The 25000-nt window shown below is 39.4% G+C and overlaps 1 protein-coding gene across 9 annotated transcripts in view; it reads left to right on the forward strand.

The window, feature by feature from the left end:
- The window catches only part of fggy (FGGY carbohydrate kinase domain containing), a 347777-nt gene that overhangs the window by 226072 nt on the left and 96705 nt on the right, over positions 1–25000 (forward strand). For all 9 annotated transcript variants that reach the window (XM_069938509.1, XM_069938508.1, XM_069938507.1 and 6 more), the window contains 4 exons: positions 2581–2642; positions 8193–8340; positions 11005–11079; positions 14137–14257. In XM_069938509.1, the coding sequence (XP_069794610.1) occupies positions 2581–2642; positions 8193–8340; positions 11005–11079; positions 14137–14257 (406 nt within the window). The remainder of the gene's footprint in view (positions 1–2580; positions 2643–8192; positions 8341–11004; positions 11080–14136; positions 14258–25000) is intronic.

The raw sequence follows: 25000 nt of genomic DNA on the forward strand, positions 1-25000 counted from the left end.
TCCACGTCAGCTGCAGGCTCGTTTGTGGCTGACAAGTCCGATGCAGGACAGGCAGACACGGTTGCAGCGGTTGCAGGGGAAAATTGGTTGGTTGGGGTTGGGTGTTGGGTTTTTCCTCCTTTGCCTTTTGTCAGTGAGGTTGGCTCTGCGGTCTTCTTCAAAGGAGGTTGCTGCCCGCCAAACTGTGAGGCGCCAAGATGCACGGTTTGAGGCGATATCAGCCCACTGGCGGTGGTCAATGTGGCAGGCACCAAGAGATTTCTTTAGGCAGTCCTTGTACCTTTTCTTTGGTGCACCTCTGTCACGGTGGCCAGTGGAGAGCTCGCCATATAACCATACTCAGAAAGCACTTCACAACACTAGAGTATCTGTACACACTTAGGATTTATTGTGCTATTTTTTCCTCAAAACAGATATTTTTTCAATGTTTTCAATTCTTTGTAAGAAAGCAGTTGAAAAAACTGAAAGAATAACAGAGAATAACAAATAAGAGGAATATATTTGGATTAATAGTAAATAGTATAATTTTTACAAATCTTCTGGAATGTTTTTGAAAGAGCACAACATTATTGCTATCAATTTAACATTACTGCTTTTGACTGTCTATGTGTCCTTAATTTTTTTGTAAAGAAAGCTCCAAAGTAAACTAATATAGTGCTATCCTTTTGCAAAATGGAATTTCTGTTTTTTTTATTGCATAACACATTAATTTATAAACATTGGTTATGCTGGATTTGCATCAAAATGCAGTTGTGCATTATGCTTTACCTCTACTGCCAATACTATATGGTCAACCAGCCACAAACTTCCAGACATTGAAGTCATATTGTGAAGCAATTTTATGAAATGTGTTGCCAAACCTGCTATATGTAAACAAGTTACTATAATTATTACAAAAATAATGAAGGAAAAGTTTATTTGGCAATTAATGAACAGTTATTTATAAATGCTGCTGTTTTCCAGCACAGGAGCTCATGTTTTAAGTTATCTAGGCACTAAACTCTTCTCTACCTATCCATTGCTCTCTTTTAAAATATTCAACAAAACCAAGATAAAAATGTCACTTTTTGTTGTTAATGTTCTTGTAACCATATCTTCTTTCTTCTTTGGCTTGGCTTCGCGGACGAAGATTTATGGAGGGGGTAAATATCCACGTCAGCTGCAGGCTCGATTGTGGCTGACAAGTCCGATGCGGGACAGGCAGACACGGTTGCAGCGGTTGCAGGGGAAAATTGGTTGGTTGGGGTTGGGTGTTGGGTTTTTCCTCCTTTGTCTTTTGTCAGTGAGGTGGGCTCTGCGGTCTTCTTCAAAGGAGGTTGCTGCCCGCCGAACTGTGAGGCGCCAAGATGCACGGTTTGAGGCGATATCAGCACACTGGCGGTGGTCAATGTGGCAGGCACCAAGAGATTTCTTTAGGTAGTCCTTGTACCTCTTCTTTGGTGCACCTCTGTCACGGTGGCCAGTGGAGAACTCGCCATATAACACGATCTTGGGAAGGCGATGGTCCTCCATTCTGGAGACGTGACCCACCCAGCGCAGCTGGATCTTCAGCAGCGTGGACTCGATGCTGTTGGCCTCTGCCATCTCGAGCACTTTCGATGTTAGGCATATTAATACATATCATAAACATAAAAAAAATTAAGCAAACGCAATTATTTTTATTTAAACAAACATTTTAGGCATTGTTGGTCAACATACTCTTACCAATCCTCTATGATTTTGAAAATAATAAGGGATCAGTAATTTCTATCTTAAAAGATGAACAGAAAAATACAAAACCCTGAAAGATCCAGCATCCCCAATGCCCAATTCATGTCTAACCCATCAGCCAAGATAATTACCTAAAGCTTGCTGTGTGGTTTGAATTAAGAGCCTTGATATTTAACATTGTTGAGACAAATTAATGCTTTTATTTTGATTTATAATGTCATAGTTGGAGGATGTAGGAAGATTTTCTTTCTTCTATCTGAATCATAAAATAACAAATATGACATAAGAATTCCATTGTAAATTATAATGTTGAAGCTTGATCCAAAGTTTTTTTTGATTGTGTTAGAAATTAGAGTTATATCAACTGGAGGCTAGTTTTGCTGGACTGAAACCATGTCACTCATAGTTTCTGAAACCGTATAAGCACTAATGAAATAAAACAAATTTTCAAGATTAACTGTTATAGCTTGGCAAATCACTCAAATTTCAGAATATATGATTCACCATCATTATTAGTCATATTATAAATATCTTGTTTTGTATTTCAAACCTAATATTGTTAATTATTTAATTTTATGGAAAATTGTCAAGAGATTCCAAATTGCAACCATGAAAAGGTCTAATTTTATGCTATGTATAAAAATTATAAACACATTGTTTATATTGAACTTTTGGGACATTCTTACAATAAGCACACAAAAGATTTCTTTCTCCACCCAGCTTCTGTTTCCTGTAATAGCCAATAATTTTATACTGAAATTATAGTGAGGAAGATTGACACTTTGAAAGTGCATAGAATGATTTGAACTTAACAGATCTTACCTATTCTGAAAACTAACAGCCTTGCTAAATGGTTTTTCTTTGTTCTAGATAGACCATGTTGTTAAAAGTCACGCTGCATTTCCGGAGCTGGAGTCCAATGCCAAGGCTAGGTCTGTGTAGCTCTGATCGCCTTCTGGCAATGCTTACTTTACCATTTTTTTTAGAAGCTTATTAGAATGAATGCTGATATGGATAAACTTTCTGCTGTCCTGGAATGTGTACTTTATTGGAAGATATTTTACTTGCTTTACATTGATACAGGTTGAATACCCCTTATCCTAATTCCCGAAATCTGAAACGATCCAAAATCCAAAACTTTTTTTGTCCATGGTCCCACAAAGTAATACATTAAGAGTTCAGAAATCCCAATTGGAGAACAGGGCATAAGAGCCGTAAGTAGTGCATTATTGATCCTTACCCCCCCCAATGCTTGTCCATCCGAACTTCTGACTGAGATCCTCGCCTCGGCGCCTGCCCCTCCAGACTCCTGACCATGGATCCTCATCCTAGCCACCCACCCATCTGAGCTATTGTTGCCCCAACCGTGAACTTATCACCCAGTCCCGGCCATCTGAGCTCCTGATGCCTTGAACGATGCAGGTACTCATGAGGTTGAAAGTCGAACCTCCCTTCCTTTTTTGCCCCAAAAGATTTGATGATTACCCAAGTACATACAGTATTTGTGTTGTAAATTGTATCTTAAGGTCTGAGTGAATAAGTGCATTTTTTAAATGGTGTTCCAAAATCCAAAACTACAATCCGAAGCATTTCTGGTCCTAGGCATTTCGGATAAGAAGAATTCAACCTGTATTCTTCATTTAGCTATATTTTTAACCTTTTTTTGCACATGAGCTTCATTGGCATGGCTAACATTAACTGCCTTTGCTGTGCAAACAATCCTCAAATCCATTATAAATTTGCATCAGAATAAGGATAAAATGACATTATATTCTGTAATTCATTGAATACAAATTTACCACTAATATAGCTAATACCAATTTTAAAAATCCAGTGCCAATCCAAATGAAAAAATTAATTTTTTATCTCAGAATTCTTGGAAATTACAGATGACAATTTATATGTACAATGTAAACAGCACAGGGGAATTAAAATGTTCAATTGTTGTTGAAAGTGGAATTGAGGTTGTGAAAACGGGCACCACTCTCGGTTTCATTTATGAGTGTCAGCCAGAAAGATTGGGACGGTCTTAGGTTTCCCCCTCCCATCCTCTTAAGCTGTTTACTGCATAGTTGGTGGCAGGGTGCTTATAGTTGTGAGGATTACAGGTGTAACATTGTGAAATGATCAATACCAATGTGGTGAACTGGAGTACGCTCATTAATCTGGCTCCACCTCGACCTGTGACTGTACCCGTGGCTCTTCCCTCTTGACCCTGTATAAATGCTGCCACACCATAATCCCCTCCCCAGAAAACCTGGGTCACAGCACAGGATGACTTTCAAGTTTATTGTAAATAAAAGCCAATAGTTCTGTAACTCTAGTACAGTTGATGCACATGTGTTGACGTCATATTACTGTTGCAAATTCCTTAATCAGGTTTCCTCAGCTATCGTTCTCCCTTTCTTCTATCCTACATAAAAAGCCTTGACCCTTTCTGGTCTGCTTCAGCACCAACTTGCCTTATTCCTTTCAGGTCTGCTTGAGCAGCAAGCTGCTGTAATGTTTCTCATTACTGGGATCCTTTACTCCACTCTCGGACAATCCCTGTACCTGGTTCGTGCTCCACATTTGCCTTTCAGATCCACTTGTGCAGCAAGCAGTCGTACTCCTTTCAGATCTGCTTGAACATGGCACTGCCATCTCCCTTTCAGATCTTTTTAAGTACCTCGCTGCATCTGCCTTTCAATACCTTGTCAACATGTACCAGCTTGTTTACATATTGTCCAGTCCACTAACAAGTATCAAAATGCCCACTCCTCTACTTCATCCAGTGGCCCTGTACTGTTGCGCATTCCTGAATTAATTTTATTTGGTGCTCGGACCATCCATATTACTAGTTCACATTACGCAGTTGGCTAGGCCTTCGCTCCTTCAGGTCCATTTGATCTGCAAGTTGACGTATTCCTTTCAGGTCCATTTCAACATATTGTTGCTCTCTCCCTTTCTGGTCTACTTGAGTGTCTCACTGCATCATCCTTTCAAGCATCTGGCCAATTTCTTTGAGTTTAGCAATACCTCACTCTGCATAAGCTTGCAGCTACTCAGTGAGTTATGGAAAGTTCTGTGTATATGGAATTCTAGTAATCAGCTTTAATCATCAATTAATATGTAATTTACAGACTATTTCTTTAGAAAACAACAGTGGTCCTAATAAATGGGGACTTTAGCATTGAGTAGGAAGTGGTTATTGGGAAGATGGGGAGGGATAGGAGCTAGTGGCATGCTTTATATTATGAGTGAAACATGTATTCAGCCAGCGATGGGAAAATATTAACGAGAACTTTACGTTTTGGTGGTGGTTATGAGTTGCATTCTGATCGATGATCTATTTCTGATGCCTCTTTTTTTTTAATATGACTAAACTTTCACCACAGTTCCATTTAGTACTTGCTTAGGCTTGTGCCTGTCTGTCCCGCATCGGACTTGTCAGCCACAAACGAGCCTGCAGCTGACGTGGACATTACCCCTCCATAAATCTTCGTCCGCGAAGCCAAGCCAAAGAAAGGCTTGTAAGCGTTGTATCTCCCACATTCCAACCACTGTCCTTGTCTGTGAATTCAACTTCATTTGAGACAGGCTGCCAGAGCTATGTTTATTTATTTTCCAAAGGAACTATTAATGACATTAAACTCCAACTCATGGAGTTAGCTGAATAGCAAATAATGACTTCAATGGCCTTAATTTCCAAATGCATCCACATGAAAGACAGCTTTTTTTCAACCATTCTTGATTCACCATTTCTTAATTGAACAGTTTAAATATGACTAATTAGAATTAAAGCAGAGAAAACAGGTGAAAGTAACAGTTTGCTTTCTGAGTGTAAATCACAGCAGCAAACATATCTTTCAAAAATGCGATTGGAACTAAGTGAACTTGCAGTAAAATTAAAGTTCATAAACCAGTTCTTAAAATGTGCAATGTACCTTCACATATGTATAATGCATTACTAAATCCAGCTCAGAAGATGAAGAAAATTGAGAAATAAGTGCATATGGCCAACATTTTTATGTCACACCTGAGTTTCCTCTTCTGTGACTAATTAAAATTCTGGCATCGCAATTGAAAATGATTAAAGTCTGAATAATTTCTGTATCATTGCATTTACTTGAAAACGTTCAGTATAAATGATGATTTGATGACTTCAACGGTAAATGTTATTGCAGAAAGAAAGGACAAATGAAGAATATATAATGAGGTGTAATTGCTCCATTAATCGCAAATGAATTTTACATTCTGGAAAATGGCACTTGCTAAGACATTTATTTTTTTTAATTTAGACATACAGCACCATAATAGACCTTTCTGGCCCTCGAGCCCTATGCTGCCCCAAATACCCCAATTAATCTATAACCCCCATACAATTGAAAAAAAATATATATATATTTATTTATTTGAAAGTAATAGCTGAAATTTAATAACAAACGTGGGGAAAATGGCATGCGAGCAAAATACACACACAATGAACTAGTACACACAATGATCAAGGTAAAATCACTATGATGCCCCACCACCCCTTGACTCAGTGCAGGCGCGGCTCTCTGCCTCAAGGGACAATAATTAAATGCTCCCAACCCTTTTAACAGTACATATCTTACCAAATTTCTCCAATGCCCTTCCACATTTCTAGACCGGAAGTGAAGCAGGATAGTCCCAAGCTGGCAAAAAGAGAGCAAAGAGCACATGGTACCTTAATAGTGCTCGAGGGTCCAGCCCAGGTCGCTAGCAGGACCATGAGGGTTCATCCAATTACAACAGCCAGTGGTCCAAGGCCAAGTACAGGCAGGCTGGGGAGTCCAGTTCAGGTAATTTACATGGGTCCAAAAGCAAGGTGTGCACTAATGGCCGAGGTGAAACCAAACCTTGATTGGCAACTAGTGTGTCCTCTGACTAGGTAGGGGGCAGTGCTGTCACTTGACAGCCACAACCCTTCCCAATACAAAGGGCCTCTGCAATTTCTGCACTAGCTTCCTTCAAGGTGAAAGGGAATACCTTGAAAGGCCCTGTGAATTTATCCATCTTTATTTGTTTAAAGATGGCAGGTAATCTATTTTGGTTCTATCACCTCACTGCTTGTTTGCATCTCTTCCCATGACTCTGTGCCAGTTTCCTGAGGACAACTGTGTAGCAACACATCAACAATGTAGAGTGTGTGATTGAAGATGAACTTTAATCAACCAAGAAACCTAATTCAGCCTTGCTTCTAGCCGGGAAGGTCAGAAGTATTCAATAGGCGATTGTCTTACCTTTATATAGTGAGTGGCCAGAAGTGATAAAATGGCAGGTATCCATATCATCACATTCTCTCCCCCTTAAAGAATTTTGAGCTCCCCCCACCCCCGCATCTACATACATGCATTACAGTCCCCATCTCTACATTTTTACATAGTCATTTCACCGGGGCTGTCTCGAGGAAGTAGAGTTAAAGGATTGTTTGGGAGTGTCTGCTCAGCAGTGTCTGGCATCAGGAGTGATGAAAACACATTGTCCTGGGGCCCTGGCGATAACATCACAGTCCCTGGCGCTGGTCGGGGCGTTCTTGGTGAAGACAATGGTTCCTCCTCCTTCTGCGTTCCCCACCAATGCAAGGTCCTGCATGAACACCGAATCCTGTCTTCCATCAGGGTATTCCATGAAAGCATACTGTGGAGTTACATCCAGCAACTCCCCCTTTTCGACACTCAGATCCATCTTTTGCGTCCTTCCATGTTTCCGAATGAGCACTGGCCTTGGCGTGCCTGATGTAGATTTCATGTGCTGTGGCGTCTGCCAAACTGTATGGACTTTCCTGATTTGGCTGGAGTGTAGTTAGCATCTCCTTATATTCGTCCTCTCCTGACAATGTTGTCCTCAGCCCTGTGTCCCTTCTGGTCCAAAATGCACCCCATACGATATTTGAAGGGTGGGTGGAAACATGAACACCTGGACAAAACCCACACACACATGGGGAGATTGTTCAAACACCTTATAGTCAGTGTTGAATTTGAACCCAGGCTACAGATGCTGTGATAGCATTGCACTAACACCACGCTAAATGTGCTGGCCTTAAATGGAACATTTCTCAAACTAATTAACTTTAAAGGTTATTTAAAAAGGAATAAGCATGAATAATCATGCCCTTAATTGCATTTTAAAAAAATCCACATTCTTAGATTTCATTTCACGGAATATAGCTTTAAAAACATTTTAACTCCATTTTAAAATAAACAGCTGAGAAGACACTTTACAAACTATATATTTCATTCTTGTGTGTGCATATTTGCATTACATGCATGCCTTGAATATGCCCTAGTGACTTTAATGTGTAAACACAGGCTCGTAAGTTTATTTTTCAATGCAAAACAAGCTCGCTGATCAAGAATCTCATACAATTTTATTCACAAAAATGACAGCAACAAAATGATCATTTTTATTGTTGGCTTATAACTAAGCAATGTTACATTTAAAAATTGGAGATTTCAGAATGTTTTCTTTTCTTTTAGAGGGAAAAATATCTACATGTACTTAAACTGTCACCTGGAGTCTATTAAAAAGTGTTCTGCAGTGGGCATGCTTACAGTTGATTTACATGTTTGGCCTGATTTCCATGGTAACAGATCTCCCTTAGCTGATCCTACTCTAAAGGGCATGGTAGGTAGATTACTCTGTTATAAAAAGATTTTTACAGCATTAGTTTGAAAATGATGAAATTTTCTAAAAAAATTATATAAAATTTGTTTGTACCTGCCAATTTGATTAGTTTTTTTTAAATAATTTATTTTTGTCAATGTATGCTGATACTGTATATTTTACTTCATTAGTTACCTTTTCCCATTCACGTTGTTGTCTCAGTTTTGTAATTTTTGTTCCAATCCAAAATGTCTGAGCAAAATACTTCTAATGTAGTTTTCAAAGAACACTGAATAAAAGAAATGTGATTAGATTTTTCTCTTGTACTTTTCATGTCTCATTGGTCTAACATTTTTTGCCAAAAGCCCTACTGAGATAGGCAGAGCTGCACATACTTGTCCTGAGCCTTGAACTATAGTCGATCAACTAGTAGCTCGGTTCTGGTTGCACAGGATGAAAGGAACATGAGAATGTAAAATAGGATCAAAAGTAACCTCTTGAGACTATTCTGTATTCAATAAGATTAAAGCCCATTTAAAGCTCATCCAACTTTATTACTTACACAGAAGGAGGCCATGGATCATAAGCCTCCCTATCCTGGGCCTTGTTCAATGATTCAGCTTTTTGAGTTTTCTTGGGTAGATAACTTCAAAGGTTCCTGATTCTCCAAGTGAAGAAATTCTTTTTTTCGCCCATCTTAATTGAGCAACCATTTTTACTAAAAGTTCAATTTCTGGCTTCCCACATGTGAGGAAAAGTACCCTCAGAATCTTGTGTTTTAATAAAATAACCTTTCATTCTTCAAAACTCAAGTGAGTATGAACCAAACCTATTTAACCTTCTTCCCAGGAGGGGTTTGCAGAGGAGATTAACCAGGATGCTGCCTATTTGGGCAACATGTCTTATGAAGCAAGGTTGACCAAGATAGGGTTTTTCTCTTTAATGATAGAAAAGATGAAAGGTGACTTAATTAAGGTTTATAATTTTCTGAGTGGTATAGTTAGAGTGGCCATCCAGCATCTTTTTCCAGGGGTGACAACAACAAATACCAGAGGACATCTGTTTAAGGTGAGAAGAGAAGCATTTAAAGGAGATGTCAGATGTACGTTTTCTACACAGAGAGAGGTGGGTGCCTGGAATGCACGGCCAGGCTTGGTGTTGGAGGCTGGCAGGACAGGAACATCTAAAAGACTCTGGGATAGGCACATGGATGTAAAAAAATTAGAGGGTTATGAGTGTGAGATAGAGATGAGTTAAATTGTTGTGGAGTAGGTTTATATAGGTTGGCACAACATTGTGGGATCAAGGGCATATATGGTGTTGTAATGCTCTATATGCTACAATGAAAGGAATTGTCTAAATTTACCATAGGATTTAGATCAACTGGGAAAGTGGGCAAGAAGGTGTCAGATGGAATTTAACTCGCACAACTGTGAAGTGACATATTTTGGAATGTTAAACATGGTCAGATTACAGTGAATGGCAGGTGCCTGGGAAATGTAGAACAGCGAGACTTTGCAGTACAAGTACATGAAAATGGGAACATGCGTAGACAGGATGATAAAGAGCTCATGTTTTCAATGCAAGGAAGGAAGCTGAGGGGTGACCATACTGCGGTTTATAAACTTATGAGGGGCATGAATAGGGTAGAGAGTCACAATATTACATCCAGGGTATGGAATATAAAATTAGAGAGCATTGGTGGTGAGTGGGGAAAGATTGACAGGGGATCTGAGGGGCAGTTTTTTTCAGAGAGAAGATGGTGGTTATATGTAACAAGCATGTGTACAATTACTGCCAAACCAAGGCTACCCTTAATTGGTGGAGTAACACCTAATATTCCATCTGGGCCCTTTCCAACCAGATGGCATTAACATCGACTTTTCCGGTTTCTGCTAGACCACTCTTTGTTCTCCCCTATCCCTCTGTCTACTTTCTTCCAGGATTCCACCTTTTCCCTTTCCATTCACAGAGTCATCCCCTCTCCCACTGTTTGCTGGTGTGTCCTCCCTCCCTTATCCACCGCCTGCCCTTGGGATGGTGCTTATCCCCTTCCCACCCCTCCCCCACCAATTTGTTCAAGTACCTGCCCAAATTTTGCTCATACTTTTATGAAAGGCTCAAGCCCGAAACTTAAGTTATGAATCTTTATCTTTGCTACATAAAGTACACTTTTTGACCTGCTGAGTTTCTGCAGCATTGTGTTTTTGCTTCAATCATGGCATCTACAGACTTTGATGTTTTACTCATGGATACAATTACAATGATATTTGGATAGAAAAGGTTCAGAGAGATGTGGGCCAAATACAGCCAAATGCGATTAGTGTAGATGGGCATCATGGTCATCTTGGAAGCATTGGGCCGAAGGGCTCGTTTCTTTGTTTCATAACTCTATGAACCTATATAAACAAATGTGATGGAGTTTTAATTGAAATAACATTGAAATAGGAAATCTGCTAGCTCATTCCTGAGTGCATTGGACTGCATTTTGAGTGCAGAAGTTAAACACTATCCATTCCTCCCAAACCTTTCAGCAGGTAACCTTTCAGGATGAATTTTGTGTTGATTATTTAGAATAATTGTTTCCTAACTATTCCAAAATGAATTGGAAAATGCAGTAATTGTACTTCAGACTTGAGTTGTGTCTTAAAGTGGTAATTAAGTCCCTTTCTTCTTCACGAATAGGTAAGCGGGTTGGCACTATCCAACAGCCTTGATGATCTTGCTAAGCTTTACTTAGCCACAGTTCAAGCTATAGCTGTAAGTAAAATGTTTAATTATTCTATATTTTGAACTTTTTTCTATAATGTTTTCTCATTATAAGTGCAACATTATCTTCATTTTAAGTGATCATAGAATGGCAGAACATTGTCAGAAATCAAATCACTGGTGGAAATTGAAACAATTTGAGCAACCAGATCTAAATTCACCAAGATCCTCTCAGGTTTCATAGATATAGCAATGTTGCTTCACATGACTATATTGTCTAATAGTGGAGGCCACAGCCTCAAAATAAAGAGGACTAAGACTGAAATTTCTTTACCCAAAAGGTAGTGAATATTTGAAATTCTCTGCTTGAGAGGGCTCTGGAGTTTCAGTCATTTTGTGTATTCATAGCAGAGAATGATGGATTTTGAATTATAAGGGGATCAAGAGATATGGGATTAATACAGAATGAGGCACTGAAGTAAAAGATCGGTCAAGATCTTGTGCAATGGTAGTTCAGGCTTAAAAAGCTGAATGGTCCTATTGCTGCTTTTATTAACTTCTTATCAGATCACAACCCTATATTTGAAAGGTAAATTTGGGTTAGGCGTTTGTGGCTTTCATTGTTTGAAATCTGAATTTTAAATACTAATCATGTCTAAAGATAAATTTGGCAGAAACTTCTAAGCATAGTTTTGAAATGTCGAGTACTAGAGGACATAGCTTAGAAATGTCAAATACTAGAGGCCATAGCTTTAAATTGAGTGGGAGAATGTTTAAAGGAGATTTACGAGTCAAGTTGTTTTTTCAACAGATAGTGGTAGGTGCCTGGAATGCGCTGTCAGGGAAAGTGGTGGAAGCAGATGTAATAGCAACATTTCAGAGACGTTTAGACAGACACATGAATGTGCAGAGAATGGAGGGACATAGGCATTTCAAGCATTTTTGATTACTTAAATTGGGATTATAGTTAACACATACAACGTGGGCAGAATGGCTTGTTCCTGTGCTCAACTGATTTATGTTCTGTTGACAAATCAAAAAAAGGCTCAGACATAATTTTTGCAATAAGTAGTTTGAGATATTGGCAAAGGTGATCTTGTAGGATATGGTGCCATTGGCAGAAAGATAATAATCAGTATACTGAGCTGACGCATTCTCTTCCATTTTGGAATTCAAGACAACAATTTCTCTTAATCCTGCCCAGCTGGACCTAATCAGCAGAAGGAAGCTACCCCCTCCTGAGCAAATTAGAGGGTTTATGCAGGCAGTTTTTCATTGCCTTTTGGTTCTTAATGTACCTCTATGGGTTTTTGGTTCCTCATTGATTTATTTAAAGTTGGTAAGACTGGCAGGAATGGTTTGACCGGTGCTGAATGACTTTGTCCTGATTTCGAACCTACTGCATAAATCCTGTTTCCCCCAGATATTGCTTTATAAAATGAATCAGCCCACAGCTCCTCACTATCTTATATTGATGATTTGGAGGAGGGGTATTCAAGTTTGCTGATGGAGGCTAAGAGGAGACCTGATAGAAGTATATGGAGAGGCATGGAGAGGGTAGATATCTTTCTCCTTGGGTGGAAATGCCAGACACTAAAGTGCAGAGCTTAAAGGTGAAAAAGGGGGGGAAGGCCTAAAGGAAATTTACAAGGCAATATTTTCTGGCACGCACACCTCCCCCCCCCTCCCCCCCCACCACACACACACACACACACACACACACACACACACACACATAGCTTAGAAATACAAACCAAAAAGTGCATTCACACACACACACACACACACACACATAGCTTAGAAATACAAACCAAAAAGTGCATTCACACACACACACACACACACACACATAGCTTAGAAATACAAACCAAAAAGTGCATTCACACACACACACACGCAGGTGCCTGGAATGAGAGGTGGTGGAAGCAGATATGACGGTGACATTTATGAGGCATTTAGACAAACATGTGAATCTGCAAGGAATGGAGGGATATAGTCCATGTGGCGGTGGATCATGGTTTGCACAGACATCATGGATAGAATGGCCTGTTGCTGTCTCTCTTACTGTTCTCTTGTTTTTAATTTAAAATCAGCTGTTGAGATATTTTCAAATTTTTGAAATTAAATATCTCTGATCATTTAGAAAAAAAACCTTCCGAAAGCACAACAGCAAGAGTCGTCTGAATTGAAGGCAATGCAGCCAAATGTAAAATTGTTTTCTTCATTGTTACACCCATGATTACACACTCAGAGAGGAAATAAACAGAATGTTCTTAAAGAGGAAATGTGTTAACATAGCATAGAATACACAACAATGCTTTGCTACCCACAATAAGACTAGTCGATTCATTATACCTTGTCTGTTGGTGGAAAATAAAGATAATATTTTTATGTTTGCCTGGATTCTCTTACCTGAGTGAAGCCATGTTTATTGTCCAGCATTTCTAACTTCACCTCAGCAAAAGCTTTCAGATTTTTGCAAAACATAACTGCCCTCCCAGTTTATCTTTTTACCTTCTCTGTGATCTGAAGCATTCACAATCCTGTTCAGCTGTATGTGCCGAATAGAGGATTCATCTTGGATTCTCCTAAGATTCTCATCTTCACAGATCCCAGCCTCCAGCTAATGTTTTGCACTCTATATGATATCAATAGGCAGAATAATAGTTTGGCACAGACTAGCAGGGTCAGAAGCCCTGTTTTCTCTGCTGTCATGCTCTATGGTTTGAATAGAAAGCCAAAAGCCTGGCTACATGCCTAATGAATATTCTTGCTGTGGTACGAAAGACCTGCACCCCTGAGCTAGCTGTGGCTATAGCCAAGCATTTCTAATACAGTATAAATTTGGCATCTACATAACAAGGTGGAAAATTGCCCAGATTTGTTCTGCTCACAATAAGATCGACATATCCAAACTAGATACAAACCAAAAATGGACCAAAGAATTCAATTTCGGAGGTGAGGGAAGAATGACTGCTCTTGAAATAAAAAGCATCATTGTGGTGTGGCATCTTGGAGCACTGGTAAAGCTGAAGTCATTAGACATTAAAAATAATTTTTTTGATAACTTTAGAGCTTGAATTGATGGGTGTTTGTTCTTTTATCCAGTTGGGAACTCGTCACATTTTGGAAACCATGCAGAATGCTGGACACCAAATCAATACCCTTTTTATGTGTGGTGGATTGAGCAAGAATCTTTTGTTTGTCCAAGTGCATTCAGACATTTCAGGTTAGTAAACGGTCAGAAGGAAAAAAAGGGAAAGTAAAGGAGAAAATTCAGCAATTTGAGATGTTAATTTTTCTGATTTACAAATGGAGAAAGAGCTGGATGACCTGAAGATAACAAAAGAAGTTGCACTGAATCAATAAGATGTGCAAAAGATTCATAGTGTTTACTTAGGGGCAGCAGTTTGACCTGGCATTGATGTATTTTGTGGGATGGTCAACATCACAGGCCACCACTTTGTGATGTCACATTTGGACTGGTTTTCTTCTGGTGTTTCCTGTCAGCAGAATCTACTCTGCTAAGAACAAACAAACTAAAATAGCCCTTCAATCCTGTTCCACATGATATATGTAGACCTAATTCTTTGTGACTTCTGCCTCACAATCATGCTGTCAAAACATGGAGATGTTTCCTTATTTCTCATAGGTTATCTTTCTCAATTTTAACAGAATATAATTTAAAAAAAAGTACATGCAGTAAGGCATCTGTGAAAATAGAAAGATTGGAAGAACATTTCAGGTTAATATCGTGTCATCACATGGAGATAAGGATCATCAATGCAGAGGAATAAAAACAGTGAGGGAAACAAGTATCTCACCTCAACACTTACAGACCACACCCTCTATTGCCATGATACCATCAGATATTTCTTCCTTCCCTCAAGTTCTTAATGTATCAAATGCCCTCTCATTTTCGCTAGGCTTGATCCAATTCCTCATCACACCACCTTCTGCTCTCTTTTCCGTGGCAATAAAACACTTTGAATAAAAGAATGGGACTTGGTGCAAGTTGGATGCAAACAATTGGATTATCTAAAATATGGGCAGGTTAGAAGCTGAAAGGTGCTGGAGATCATGGGAATAGCCAACTCAGGAGGAATAAAATGGTCAAATACACAGTCCACCATGAAGTTAACATTCTAATTTTGAAGTTCTGAGCAGTAACTTCCTATCTATGATTTTCTTTCCACAGAAGATGCCTGGCCCATTGAGCATTTCTAACATTTTCTGGTTTTTTTTTTAAAATCAGTCTTCCAGAACCTGTAGTTTTATTTTCTTGATTTTCGCTTGCTTTATATGGCCCTGATTGCATTGATTTTACAGGTAACAGCTTTGCACTTTTGAATTGGCACTGATCGCATTTTTGGTATTAAAGGAGCAAAAGAAGTGTATATTCCATTTTAAGATTTTTGTCACCCATTTAAAACTATTCAAATGGAGTAGAGATCTCCCTGACTACATGAGACGAGGTACAGGATAACATAGCAATATCTTTAGTGCTCCTTGATTTGCTTTGTAACTTACATCAACACTTTATCGTATGAAGTTTAGCATACGTGCACTGTTTCCTGGCAATGCAGAGTCGAATGAAAAATCAACAGCAAAAATCTCATTTTAAAATAATGACTTGGAATTAGGTTAAAACCAGAAAGTTTTGCCTTTGTTTAAAACTGCAGTTACCCAAACAAAGCAAAGCATTGGACAAAAGTTCTGATTTTGAGACATGGAAATCCCCACAAAGAAAACCTGGAATTCACAGGGCAAAGGTCAGGAGCCAGAAACTATCTGGACTGATCCTGTTTGAAAAGATTAGCAAAGAACAAATCTAAAGATTTAGTTTCTCTCTACATCAGCAGTCTACTCTTTGATGTGGTTGCAGTGTCATCTATTTTTAAAAAAATACATTTCTTATCCTCACAAACAAAAATTCCTGATAAAAATTGAGGATCATTCATCCTGATATATTTGAGGAAACAAGATAGCTATTCTTGAAAAACATATAAAAAGCTGTTTTCCTGAATGGTAATCTTATACTTAAGCTATGTTAGAGTATATTCTTCACAATATGAGGTATTTTCTTTTTTTTCAACATTAATTTTTACTGTTTCACACACCTGCATTTAATAGGACAGAAAATAGAATTCTGAAGAATGAATAAAAATTGAATCTTAAAATGGATGATAAGTTGAAAATTAGATATAATGAGATGATGTTTAAAAAAAAACCCAATAAATATTAAACAAAAGTCAAGAAATATTATTTCTCAGGAGAACAAATGCATGACTGTGGTCTGTGTTTTCATTGAGAATAGTCTGCAGAACATGTTTTTCATCAAGATTACATTTCTATTTAAAGAACTGATTTGGATTAAGGTTATTGATTGAAGAATTGAAGATCAAGTTAATGTTATCTATATTTTTTTAAATAACCATATAAATAGCCATCATTTTTTTAAATGCACCAGGTACACAATTTAATTCCATTGTGCATGTTTTGAGGCCTTAAGTTATAAATGGTGTCTGATGCAAGTGTTCACATCTCTGAGTTAGTTACAAAGGCAACTGCTAGAAACACATAAATAGATATACCCACCAGATAAAATCTGGACCATAAAGGGATTATTAACTACCTTCTAGATAATGAATTTTCTTCATAACCAAATGGTCTCTACTGATTGCTTATTGATGGTTCCATGGAGAAAAACAAGCTGGTTGAAGTGGTCAAGTGAAAATGTTCTTGACTTTGATGACTGCATATTGCAGTACTTATTTGACCAAGCTTTAACTCATTTCCTCTAATATTTCATTTGGATCAGTGTCATTTTTTTTCTTTCTTAACACCCATGAAGTACCTTGAGATGTTAATTTTATAATTAATTTTAGATTTTTCCTTATCGGTTTGTAATTCTACTTAAATTTGCTCCAGTCTTTAGGCAGTATGGCAGGTGCTAATGACTTTGTCCTGCACAAACCAGTTAATGCCAGACTTGGCTACACAATTAAGAATTCTCTTTAGAATACAGTCTGACTGAGAAAATGAGCAGATGCTATTACAGAGCAGAGCAAATAGCTTGAAGAAGGAAGAGGAGAAGAAAGGCATTAAACAAGAAAATCTCCAGATACTGGGGTGGTGCAACACACAAATGTGCTGGAGAAACTCAGCATGTCTTGCAGCATCCAGTGTTTCCAGCCTGAGTCCTTCATCAGAAAGAGAAGCTCAGACCCAAAACATTAGTTACCTTTTACTTCCTATGGATATTGCGTGGCCTGCTGAGTTTCTCCAGCCCATTTGTGTACTACAGAAGAAAGGCCTTCAGCTGTGAGAGATAACCACACTTGAGGCTGGAAAATGGATATAAAGAAAATCCATTTGTGCTTTTTTATGCATAAGTAGAGCAACTTTAGGCATGTTTCACCATATTTACCAATGGTCCATCTTGGCACTGTTCACCTATATAATGGTCACTGCCCTGTAACATGATGCAGGTGTAATTATGTGATCAATATTCACTTAATGGCACTTAATGGCAGGTTGATTAACAAAGATAATAATTAACAAGGTTAATGATTAACAAGGAGTTTGTCTTAGGAGACCCATGTGTTGTAAATCTTCTCCCCCATTTCTCATCAACACTATTAAAAAGTACATATGGCATTGCTGTTGTCTGTCCTGTCAGCAAAATTGGAAGTATGCAAAATGATACTTGCCATCTTTGACCAAGCTTTAATTTACAGTATCTCCTCCAATATCACATTTGGCTCAGCTTCTGTTTCAGTGAGTATATCCTGGCTTAAATCTGAAATAAACACATTGCCAGGAATGGTTTTTACCTGTTATGGTGCTTCCTGACTGCAGTCTAGCTGCCATTATATAAGGAAGCTCAACATCTTTCAAGAGAATTCTGTACCTCTCATTTGCTCTTGCCAAAGAAAATGAACAAAATGAACTCTCTGCAACAAGAAGATTTTTTTTATACTTCGAACAAAGGTGAAAATCCTTTGAAAATATAAAAGGTAGTTACAAGGAACCAGGGCTATCCAGTTTTATGGCTTGGATGTACAACTTGCACATATGAAAAAAGCCATGCTGCCATATACATCAATAGTGCGCTGAAATAACTCACCTTTGCCAAGATTCCTGGTAGACTTTCATTTGCTGCCTATCTCTGTCAAGGAGCAGAGTCCCTTCCCCCAACTATAGAGTAGGTAACTGAGGAACAGGAGGAGGAAAAGGGAAAAAGAAGCTCATTTATAGTTGTGGCTCTACCCTGTCCTGTGACTGTACCCGTGACTCCTGCCTCTTGACCCTGTATAAAGGCTCCAACACCATAACCCTTCCCAAGAAAGCCTGGGTCACAACCCAGGATGACTTTCACATTTATTGTAAACAAAAGGCAATGGTTCTGTAACTCTAGTCTTTCAAGTCACTGATAGCACATCAGTAGTCTCTTTGTAATAAATAGGGTTACCTGTGAAGAATGCATTCAACTATTATAGCAGAAAATCCTATTATTCATGAACCATGAATGAACCTTATCTCCCTTCCTCACTTAGCTGTTGATAATGCACCTCTTCATCACACAAAAAAGGAAAGCCAGAGTAATCAACCCAAATTGATGAATCAAAGCATACCATACAAAAAGAAAAGTCAACTTATCAGTTGACATCCGCTTAGTACCTGCCTTTCATGCACCTTTTCTAGTCGTGATGCTGTTATGCAGAACAAAACCTTAACTGTAGCATGACCTGTAGATGCTGGTGGGAGAGTAGAATTGTAGAACTCTTGGAAGATGACTGAGGAGTTCAGGACTTGGATAGCAGTGAAGGAAGGACATTTCAAGAAAGGGACATAGTTCTTGCTTTAAGGGGACACTATAATTTTCCCAGGACAGTACCTGGATTGCTGTGGAGCAGACTCGATGGGCAGGTGGGTCTACTTCTGCTCCTATATGTTCTGATATTTAACTTGTCCTGGAGCAAGTTGTTCTTCCTTTGAAACAGTCTGAATTTGCATTATAGTTCTGTCCACAAATATACAATTTGTTTGATCTATTATTTACATGCTGGAAATCATGGTCTTCAAACTCTGTACATCGTCCTGGAGCTAAAATCATCCATGCTCTTTGAGATTACCGTTGTAATTTCTGGTGGGCTTGTCCATGCATTTTGACTTCTTCTGCATACTGTCCCATTAAAATCTAACCTCGATTCTTTCCATCAGTTATTTGTAATCTCCTAAGCTGGAGACCTGGCACACATTCTCCTTATGGCACCAATCCTTGGCCATTGGCAATGGTGTTTGGTGCCTCACTGTATCCTGACCATTTTTTTTTCTTTGGCTTGGCTTCGCGGACAAAGATTTATGGAGGGGTAAAGTCCACGTCAGCTGCAGGCTCGTTTGTGGCTGACAAGTCCGATGCGGGACAGGCAGACACGATTGCAGCGGTTGCAAGGGAAAATTGGTTGGTTGGGGTTGGGTGTTGGGTTTTTCCTCCTTTGTCTTTTGTCAGTGACGTGGGCTCTGCGGTCTTCTTCAAAGGAGGTTGCTGCCCACTGAACTGTGAGGCGCCAAGATGCACGGTTTGAGGCGAGATCAGCCCACTGGCGGTGGTCAATGTGGCAGGCACCAAGAGATTTCTTTAGGCAGTCCTTGTACCTCTTCTTTGGTGCACCTCTGTCTCGGTGGCCAGTGGAGAGCTCGCCATATAACACGATCTTGGGAAGGCGATGGTCCTCCATTCTGGAGACGTGACCTACCCAGCGCAGTTGGATCTTCAGCAGCGTGGATTCGATACTGTCGGCCTCTGCCACCTCGAGTACTTCGATGTTGGAGATGAAGTCGCTCCAATGAATGTTGAGGATGGAGCGGAGACAACGCTGGTGGAAGCGTTCTTGGAGCCGTAGGTGATGCCGGTAGAGGACCCATGATTCGGAGCCGAACAGGAGTGTGGGTATGACAATGGCTCTGCATATGCTAATCTTTGTGAGGTTTTTCAGTCGGTTGTTTTTCCAGACTCTTTTGTGTAGTCTTCCAAAGGCGCTATTTGCCTTGGTGCGTCTGTTGTCTATCTCGTTGTCGATCCTTGCATCCGATGAAATGGTGCAGCCGAGGTAGGGAAACTGGTAGACCGTTTTGAGTTTTGTGTGCCCGATGGAGATGTGGGGGTGGGGGGGGGCTGGTAGTCTGCCCATACCTTTAAGCTAAATAGCACCCATTGCGAATATTTAAGCTGATGGCTATGAATGGATTCCTTTTCTAATATTGTCTTCTAGCACTTCTACTTGGTTACTCTTTGTATTGCAGTTTTGAGATACTGAAATGTGCAAGTTATCTTGGGAGGGTCCTCAAGAGGAAAGTGCAGGCTTCCTCCTGAGGCATTAAGTTGAGGGAGAAAGACAGTGTAAGAAGATGGATTAAGCATGAGGTGGGACTGTCAGCTTCTAATCGTTCCAGTCATGGTTTGTACCTACACACCTACATTTTGTTGTTTACTACTTCTGTTCCTTCCAGTAATGACCTCACATGAGATGCGAAGATTATCATTGGGACACAAGTTAATCCTGGCTATGGTGACTGTCACTGTTTGCCTTCTCTTCCATGAATAAGAGGGAGCACATATGGTTTCGGCTTGCAATAGGCCCCATTTTCACAGTACAAATACCAGCTGTTTCTGGTTATTGTGCACTAACTTCTGCAGAAGTAAAACGAGAAGAAAGAAAAAAATTGGTGAGTTATCGTTGTAAAAAATGTGCAGCTTTGTCTGACAGTTTTCATTAGTGCAGAGGGAAATGCAAGATCAAATGCAACCAAGTGGGACAGGTGTCGGACTCTGGCTTTACCTTACTCTTAATTTAGTCTATGTGTGGTCTGAGTCCAGCATGTTCTTTGAGTGAAGTGATAGGAGAAGGTATTCGGTTCAACAGTCAATTTATTACACAGCACAAGAATAAAGCTTAACAGAGCTCTGGATCAGTCGTTAGTTCATAGGTCACCTGCACAGTGAGCTATTCCCCAAGACTGACCCCTATTGTCCAGTTGGCTCAGTTTATATAGATCAACCTTATCATACAGAACAAAAGTTGGCTTCCTTTGCTAGATTTCATTATCATACAGAACAAAAGTTGTCTTCCTTTGCTAGATCTTTTTTCATAAGGGTTATCACAAGTCATCTCCTGTTTTGCAGATATCTGGGTTGTAGCACTCCCATCTTAATCCTCCAAGCCAGACTATCCTGTTGATTGGATCAGAAATTAATTCATCCCCAGATATTTCTAATCACCATTCTGTCCCTGTCTGGCCAATTTCTGCTGTTCTCTTTAACACCTCCTCATGCCTTAATCTTCCTTCCTAGACTGGTTTTCCATTCCCTTTGTTTCTTGCAGGCCATTCTTTGTTCTGGTCTGGCCTGTGTCTCCTGTGCTACTCACCACTTCCTTCAGTTTGAGCATTCCTCCTAAATCGTTTTATGCATTTCCTCTCCTTGTATTTGGGAGCAGACCATTTTGCTCGGCCAACTTTGCTCCATGCTGTGATTACCAATTCATCACATTCCTCTTTTTCCCAGAACCATGCAGTAAATATAAAATTATTAATTAATCATTTCTTTCATAATGTTTTAACCTCTAGATTCCAACACAGGGTAAAATGCAAAACTCATTAGCAAAACCTAATATTTACCAATGGCTAAAGCAAAATTTGGTTTGACCCAGATGTAGAGCAGAAAGTGAGCAAATGGAAAGAGGATAGGATTATTCTTCCTTTCATGGAAAAGATTGTGGTACAGGAGAGAGTGCAATCCTGTGATCATTAGGGGATCAGAGGTGGAGAGGCTGAGCAGATTTAAATTCCCGAGAGTCACTAGGTGCTTTCAAATTGAAGCACCCGGGTATCCTTCCTGGGACTTGGGTGCAGGACGCACCTTTCAAATGACAGCCAGACCTACCTGATAAATTGCCAACCTGGCAATTAAAGGGGGGATCTCGCACCTGCAATGATGTGGTGAGTGACGTGCCAGGCAGTCAGTTCCCTTTCTGTTTTAAAATTCGCCTAAAATCCCTCCCCATCCCATCGGTCACCCCCACCCCGGCCATCAGATCACCCACCCACCCCTACCAGTTGTGTGCCGCTGCCATGAATGGTGGGGGGAGGGGGGGTTGAGTGGTTCTTACCGCGATGCGCCACTTGGACTTTCGGTAATGTCTCAGTGCGGGAGTGTGGGAGCAATGGCTGTCTTCCATACCCATAATCCCCCATGTCACTGGAACAGTTCTGGTGCTGGCAAACCTACAGATGTGTAGTGAAAAGTATGGTAACGGATGCATCACAGCCTAATTTGGGGGTACAAATATCTGTGTGGAAAGCCCTGAAAAAGGTAATGGACACAGCCTAGTACATCACTGGCAAAATTCTCCCCACCTTCGAGAAAATCTACAGGGAACACTGCCATCGGAGAGCAGTAGCAATCATCAAAGACCCACACCACCCAGAACATGCTTTGCTCTCGCTGCTGCCATCAGGAAAGAGGTATAGGTGCCACAAGACTTGCACCACCAGGTTCAGGAACAGCTGCTCCCCCTCCACCATCAGACTCCTCAACAACAAACTCAATCAGGGACGCATTTAAGGGCTCTTACTTTGTACATTATTTATTATTGAATATTTATTTTCTGTATTGCACAGTTTGTTTGCATTTCCTTCTTGTTTACATTTCTCTCTTTTGTATTTCTATTTTCTTAATTATAGTTTTTTTTGCATTACCTCTAACTAGAAATTCTGTCTGGCCTGCAGGAAAAAAAATGTCACGGTTATACATGATGCCATGCATGTACTCTGATAATAAATCTGAACTTTGAGAGGATTAAAAGAAAGGAGGTGGAAAGAGGGATGTAATGGTTGGTTGTAATATAGGGAAATATAAAAGGATCAAGTTCACCTTGCTCTGCTACTTGGCAATTTGGCTTTATGGTTTTTAGGGATCATTAAAACCCACAACCCATACCATGTCTGGATGAGGCATTAGGATTTTACCAGTTCATTTTTGCTTTCTTTATTGTTCATAAGTTCCTGCTAGGTTTCTGGCAATGTAAAGTTTAAAGAAAAGGATCAGCCAAGCCTAGTGTATTTTTTTCCCTCCATGAGTTATAGAGCAGAAGAAAGAAAGTGTCGTTTTCAGTTTTTCTCTTTTTCTTGTTCGTAATTTATGACAATTTTGCAATTACTTTGATTTCAAGTTTGCTTTTATTGAGCTGAACATTTATCATTGTGCACTGTTCTCTTTATTCAGTCTGCCATACCCTCCCCCTTCTTCCTGATGTCCGACTGATAACTTGCTCTTTCTTTCTGTTTATAAGAAGACCAGTCGTTTTGCCTGCCATCTCACTGATCTTTTTTCTGTCTTGTATATTTGAGCCTGCTGGTCAGTAATCTTTTTGCTAGACCATCCAACATTACTCAGATTCACCCATGTAGACAGCACTTTACTCAGATAAAGGAACTTGACTGTCCATAATGACAGCATTACTTTACCCTGCTCTCGAATGATTCAACTCATTGCCCTCCCTCACCTTCTCTGCTTCTTCAACTATCTTGTTTTTTTTCCCCTCTTTCTCAGTTTTTATGAAAGGTCCAGATTTTTGCCAGCATTTTCTGATCTTGTAACAGATATTCCTGATCTGCAATCCTAAATTCAGTGAGCAGAGTCTTGATTCTTGTCTCCTTCTAATCATCTTCGCATCTCATTTACAACTGTCAAGGAAGAATACAATTGATGCTTTGTCTTCAAGATGATCGCAAGATCCCTATGAGGTTTTGATGTGATTTTAGCACCTCGAACAATTAAGTTCTTAAACTTTCAAAATAAATAATGTGCTCAACCCAAATCAGGGTTTGAACTCATATTTACTGATTCTGAGCTGAACCAAAGTAAGTTTAAACTTTTTCAGGCTTGTTGGAATAACAAATTATCCATTAATGTGAAGATGAAAAATCATGATTCATTGCTGTATTGGACATTGACAAGGAGTCACATTTCAAAAAATGCCTCAAGCTCCTGGAACTGGGCATTTGTTCACCACTAAACCAATTAAAATGTCAAAAAATGGAATTAGACATTGACAATAATAAAGATGCAGTGTCTCAAATGATTGATTGATGTAGCCGTGGTCTCAGAGAGCTCCCTTTCCTCAATGCACCAGATTCAGGATTTTAAAAAAGGGGGAAATGCCCTCTTTATTTGTTTCTTCCTCATTGTTTCTCCAGAGGTTTTGAAAACTAGACCAGGATCTGTTCCTGTAGATGGAGCAGGCCTTTATGTCTATTGAGACATTTATGATGCCTCTAACAACGTTCCTAGTTCCTACTCTGCTTTCTAGCACCAGGTATCCAAAAACTAGGTATAGAAAGAAAGCAGGAAAAATGTTTGATGGAACAATAGAATAAAAGAACACAGAAAGATCAATTCAGCCCCTTCTGCTTATGGCACCTTTTTTGAATGGGGTACCCTCAAAATTGTATAAAACATCCATTTTATAAGTGATCTTGCTTATTGGCATTACCTTCCAATTCATACGGTTTAGCTTTTCTTATCGTCTGCATGTTTTCCGCAAATGCATTCTTCTGTTTTGATACTTTATAATTTAAGCGAACAATCCCAAAGGAAATCGTAATCAGTTCTTAAGATCCAGTTTACCTACTGGACTACATGTTTCTCTTGCAAAATTATTTTACAGTTTGTCTCTGAAGTGGAATTACTCTTAGTATCTCCTGCAGATTTTAGAAGAGGAATATGATGTCGAAATCAAGCTAAAACTCTTGTTGCTTGCACATGACAGATATCCCTCCACTCCCTTCATATTCATGGGTCTATCTAGAAACCTTTTAAATGCTGCTACTCCTGGCAGCCTATGCTACCACTTTCTGTGCAATTAAAAAAAAAATTGCCTCCACACATCTCCTTTAAACTTACCAT

This window comes from Narcine bancroftii, chromosome 5 (assembly GCF_036971445.1).
Source record: "Narcine bancroftii isolate sNarBan1 chromosome 5, sNarBan1.hap1, whole genome shotgun sequence".
Taxonomy (NCBI): domain Eukaryota; kingdom Metazoa; phylum Chordata; class Chondrichthyes; order Torpediniformes; family Narcinidae; genus Narcine; species Narcine bancroftii.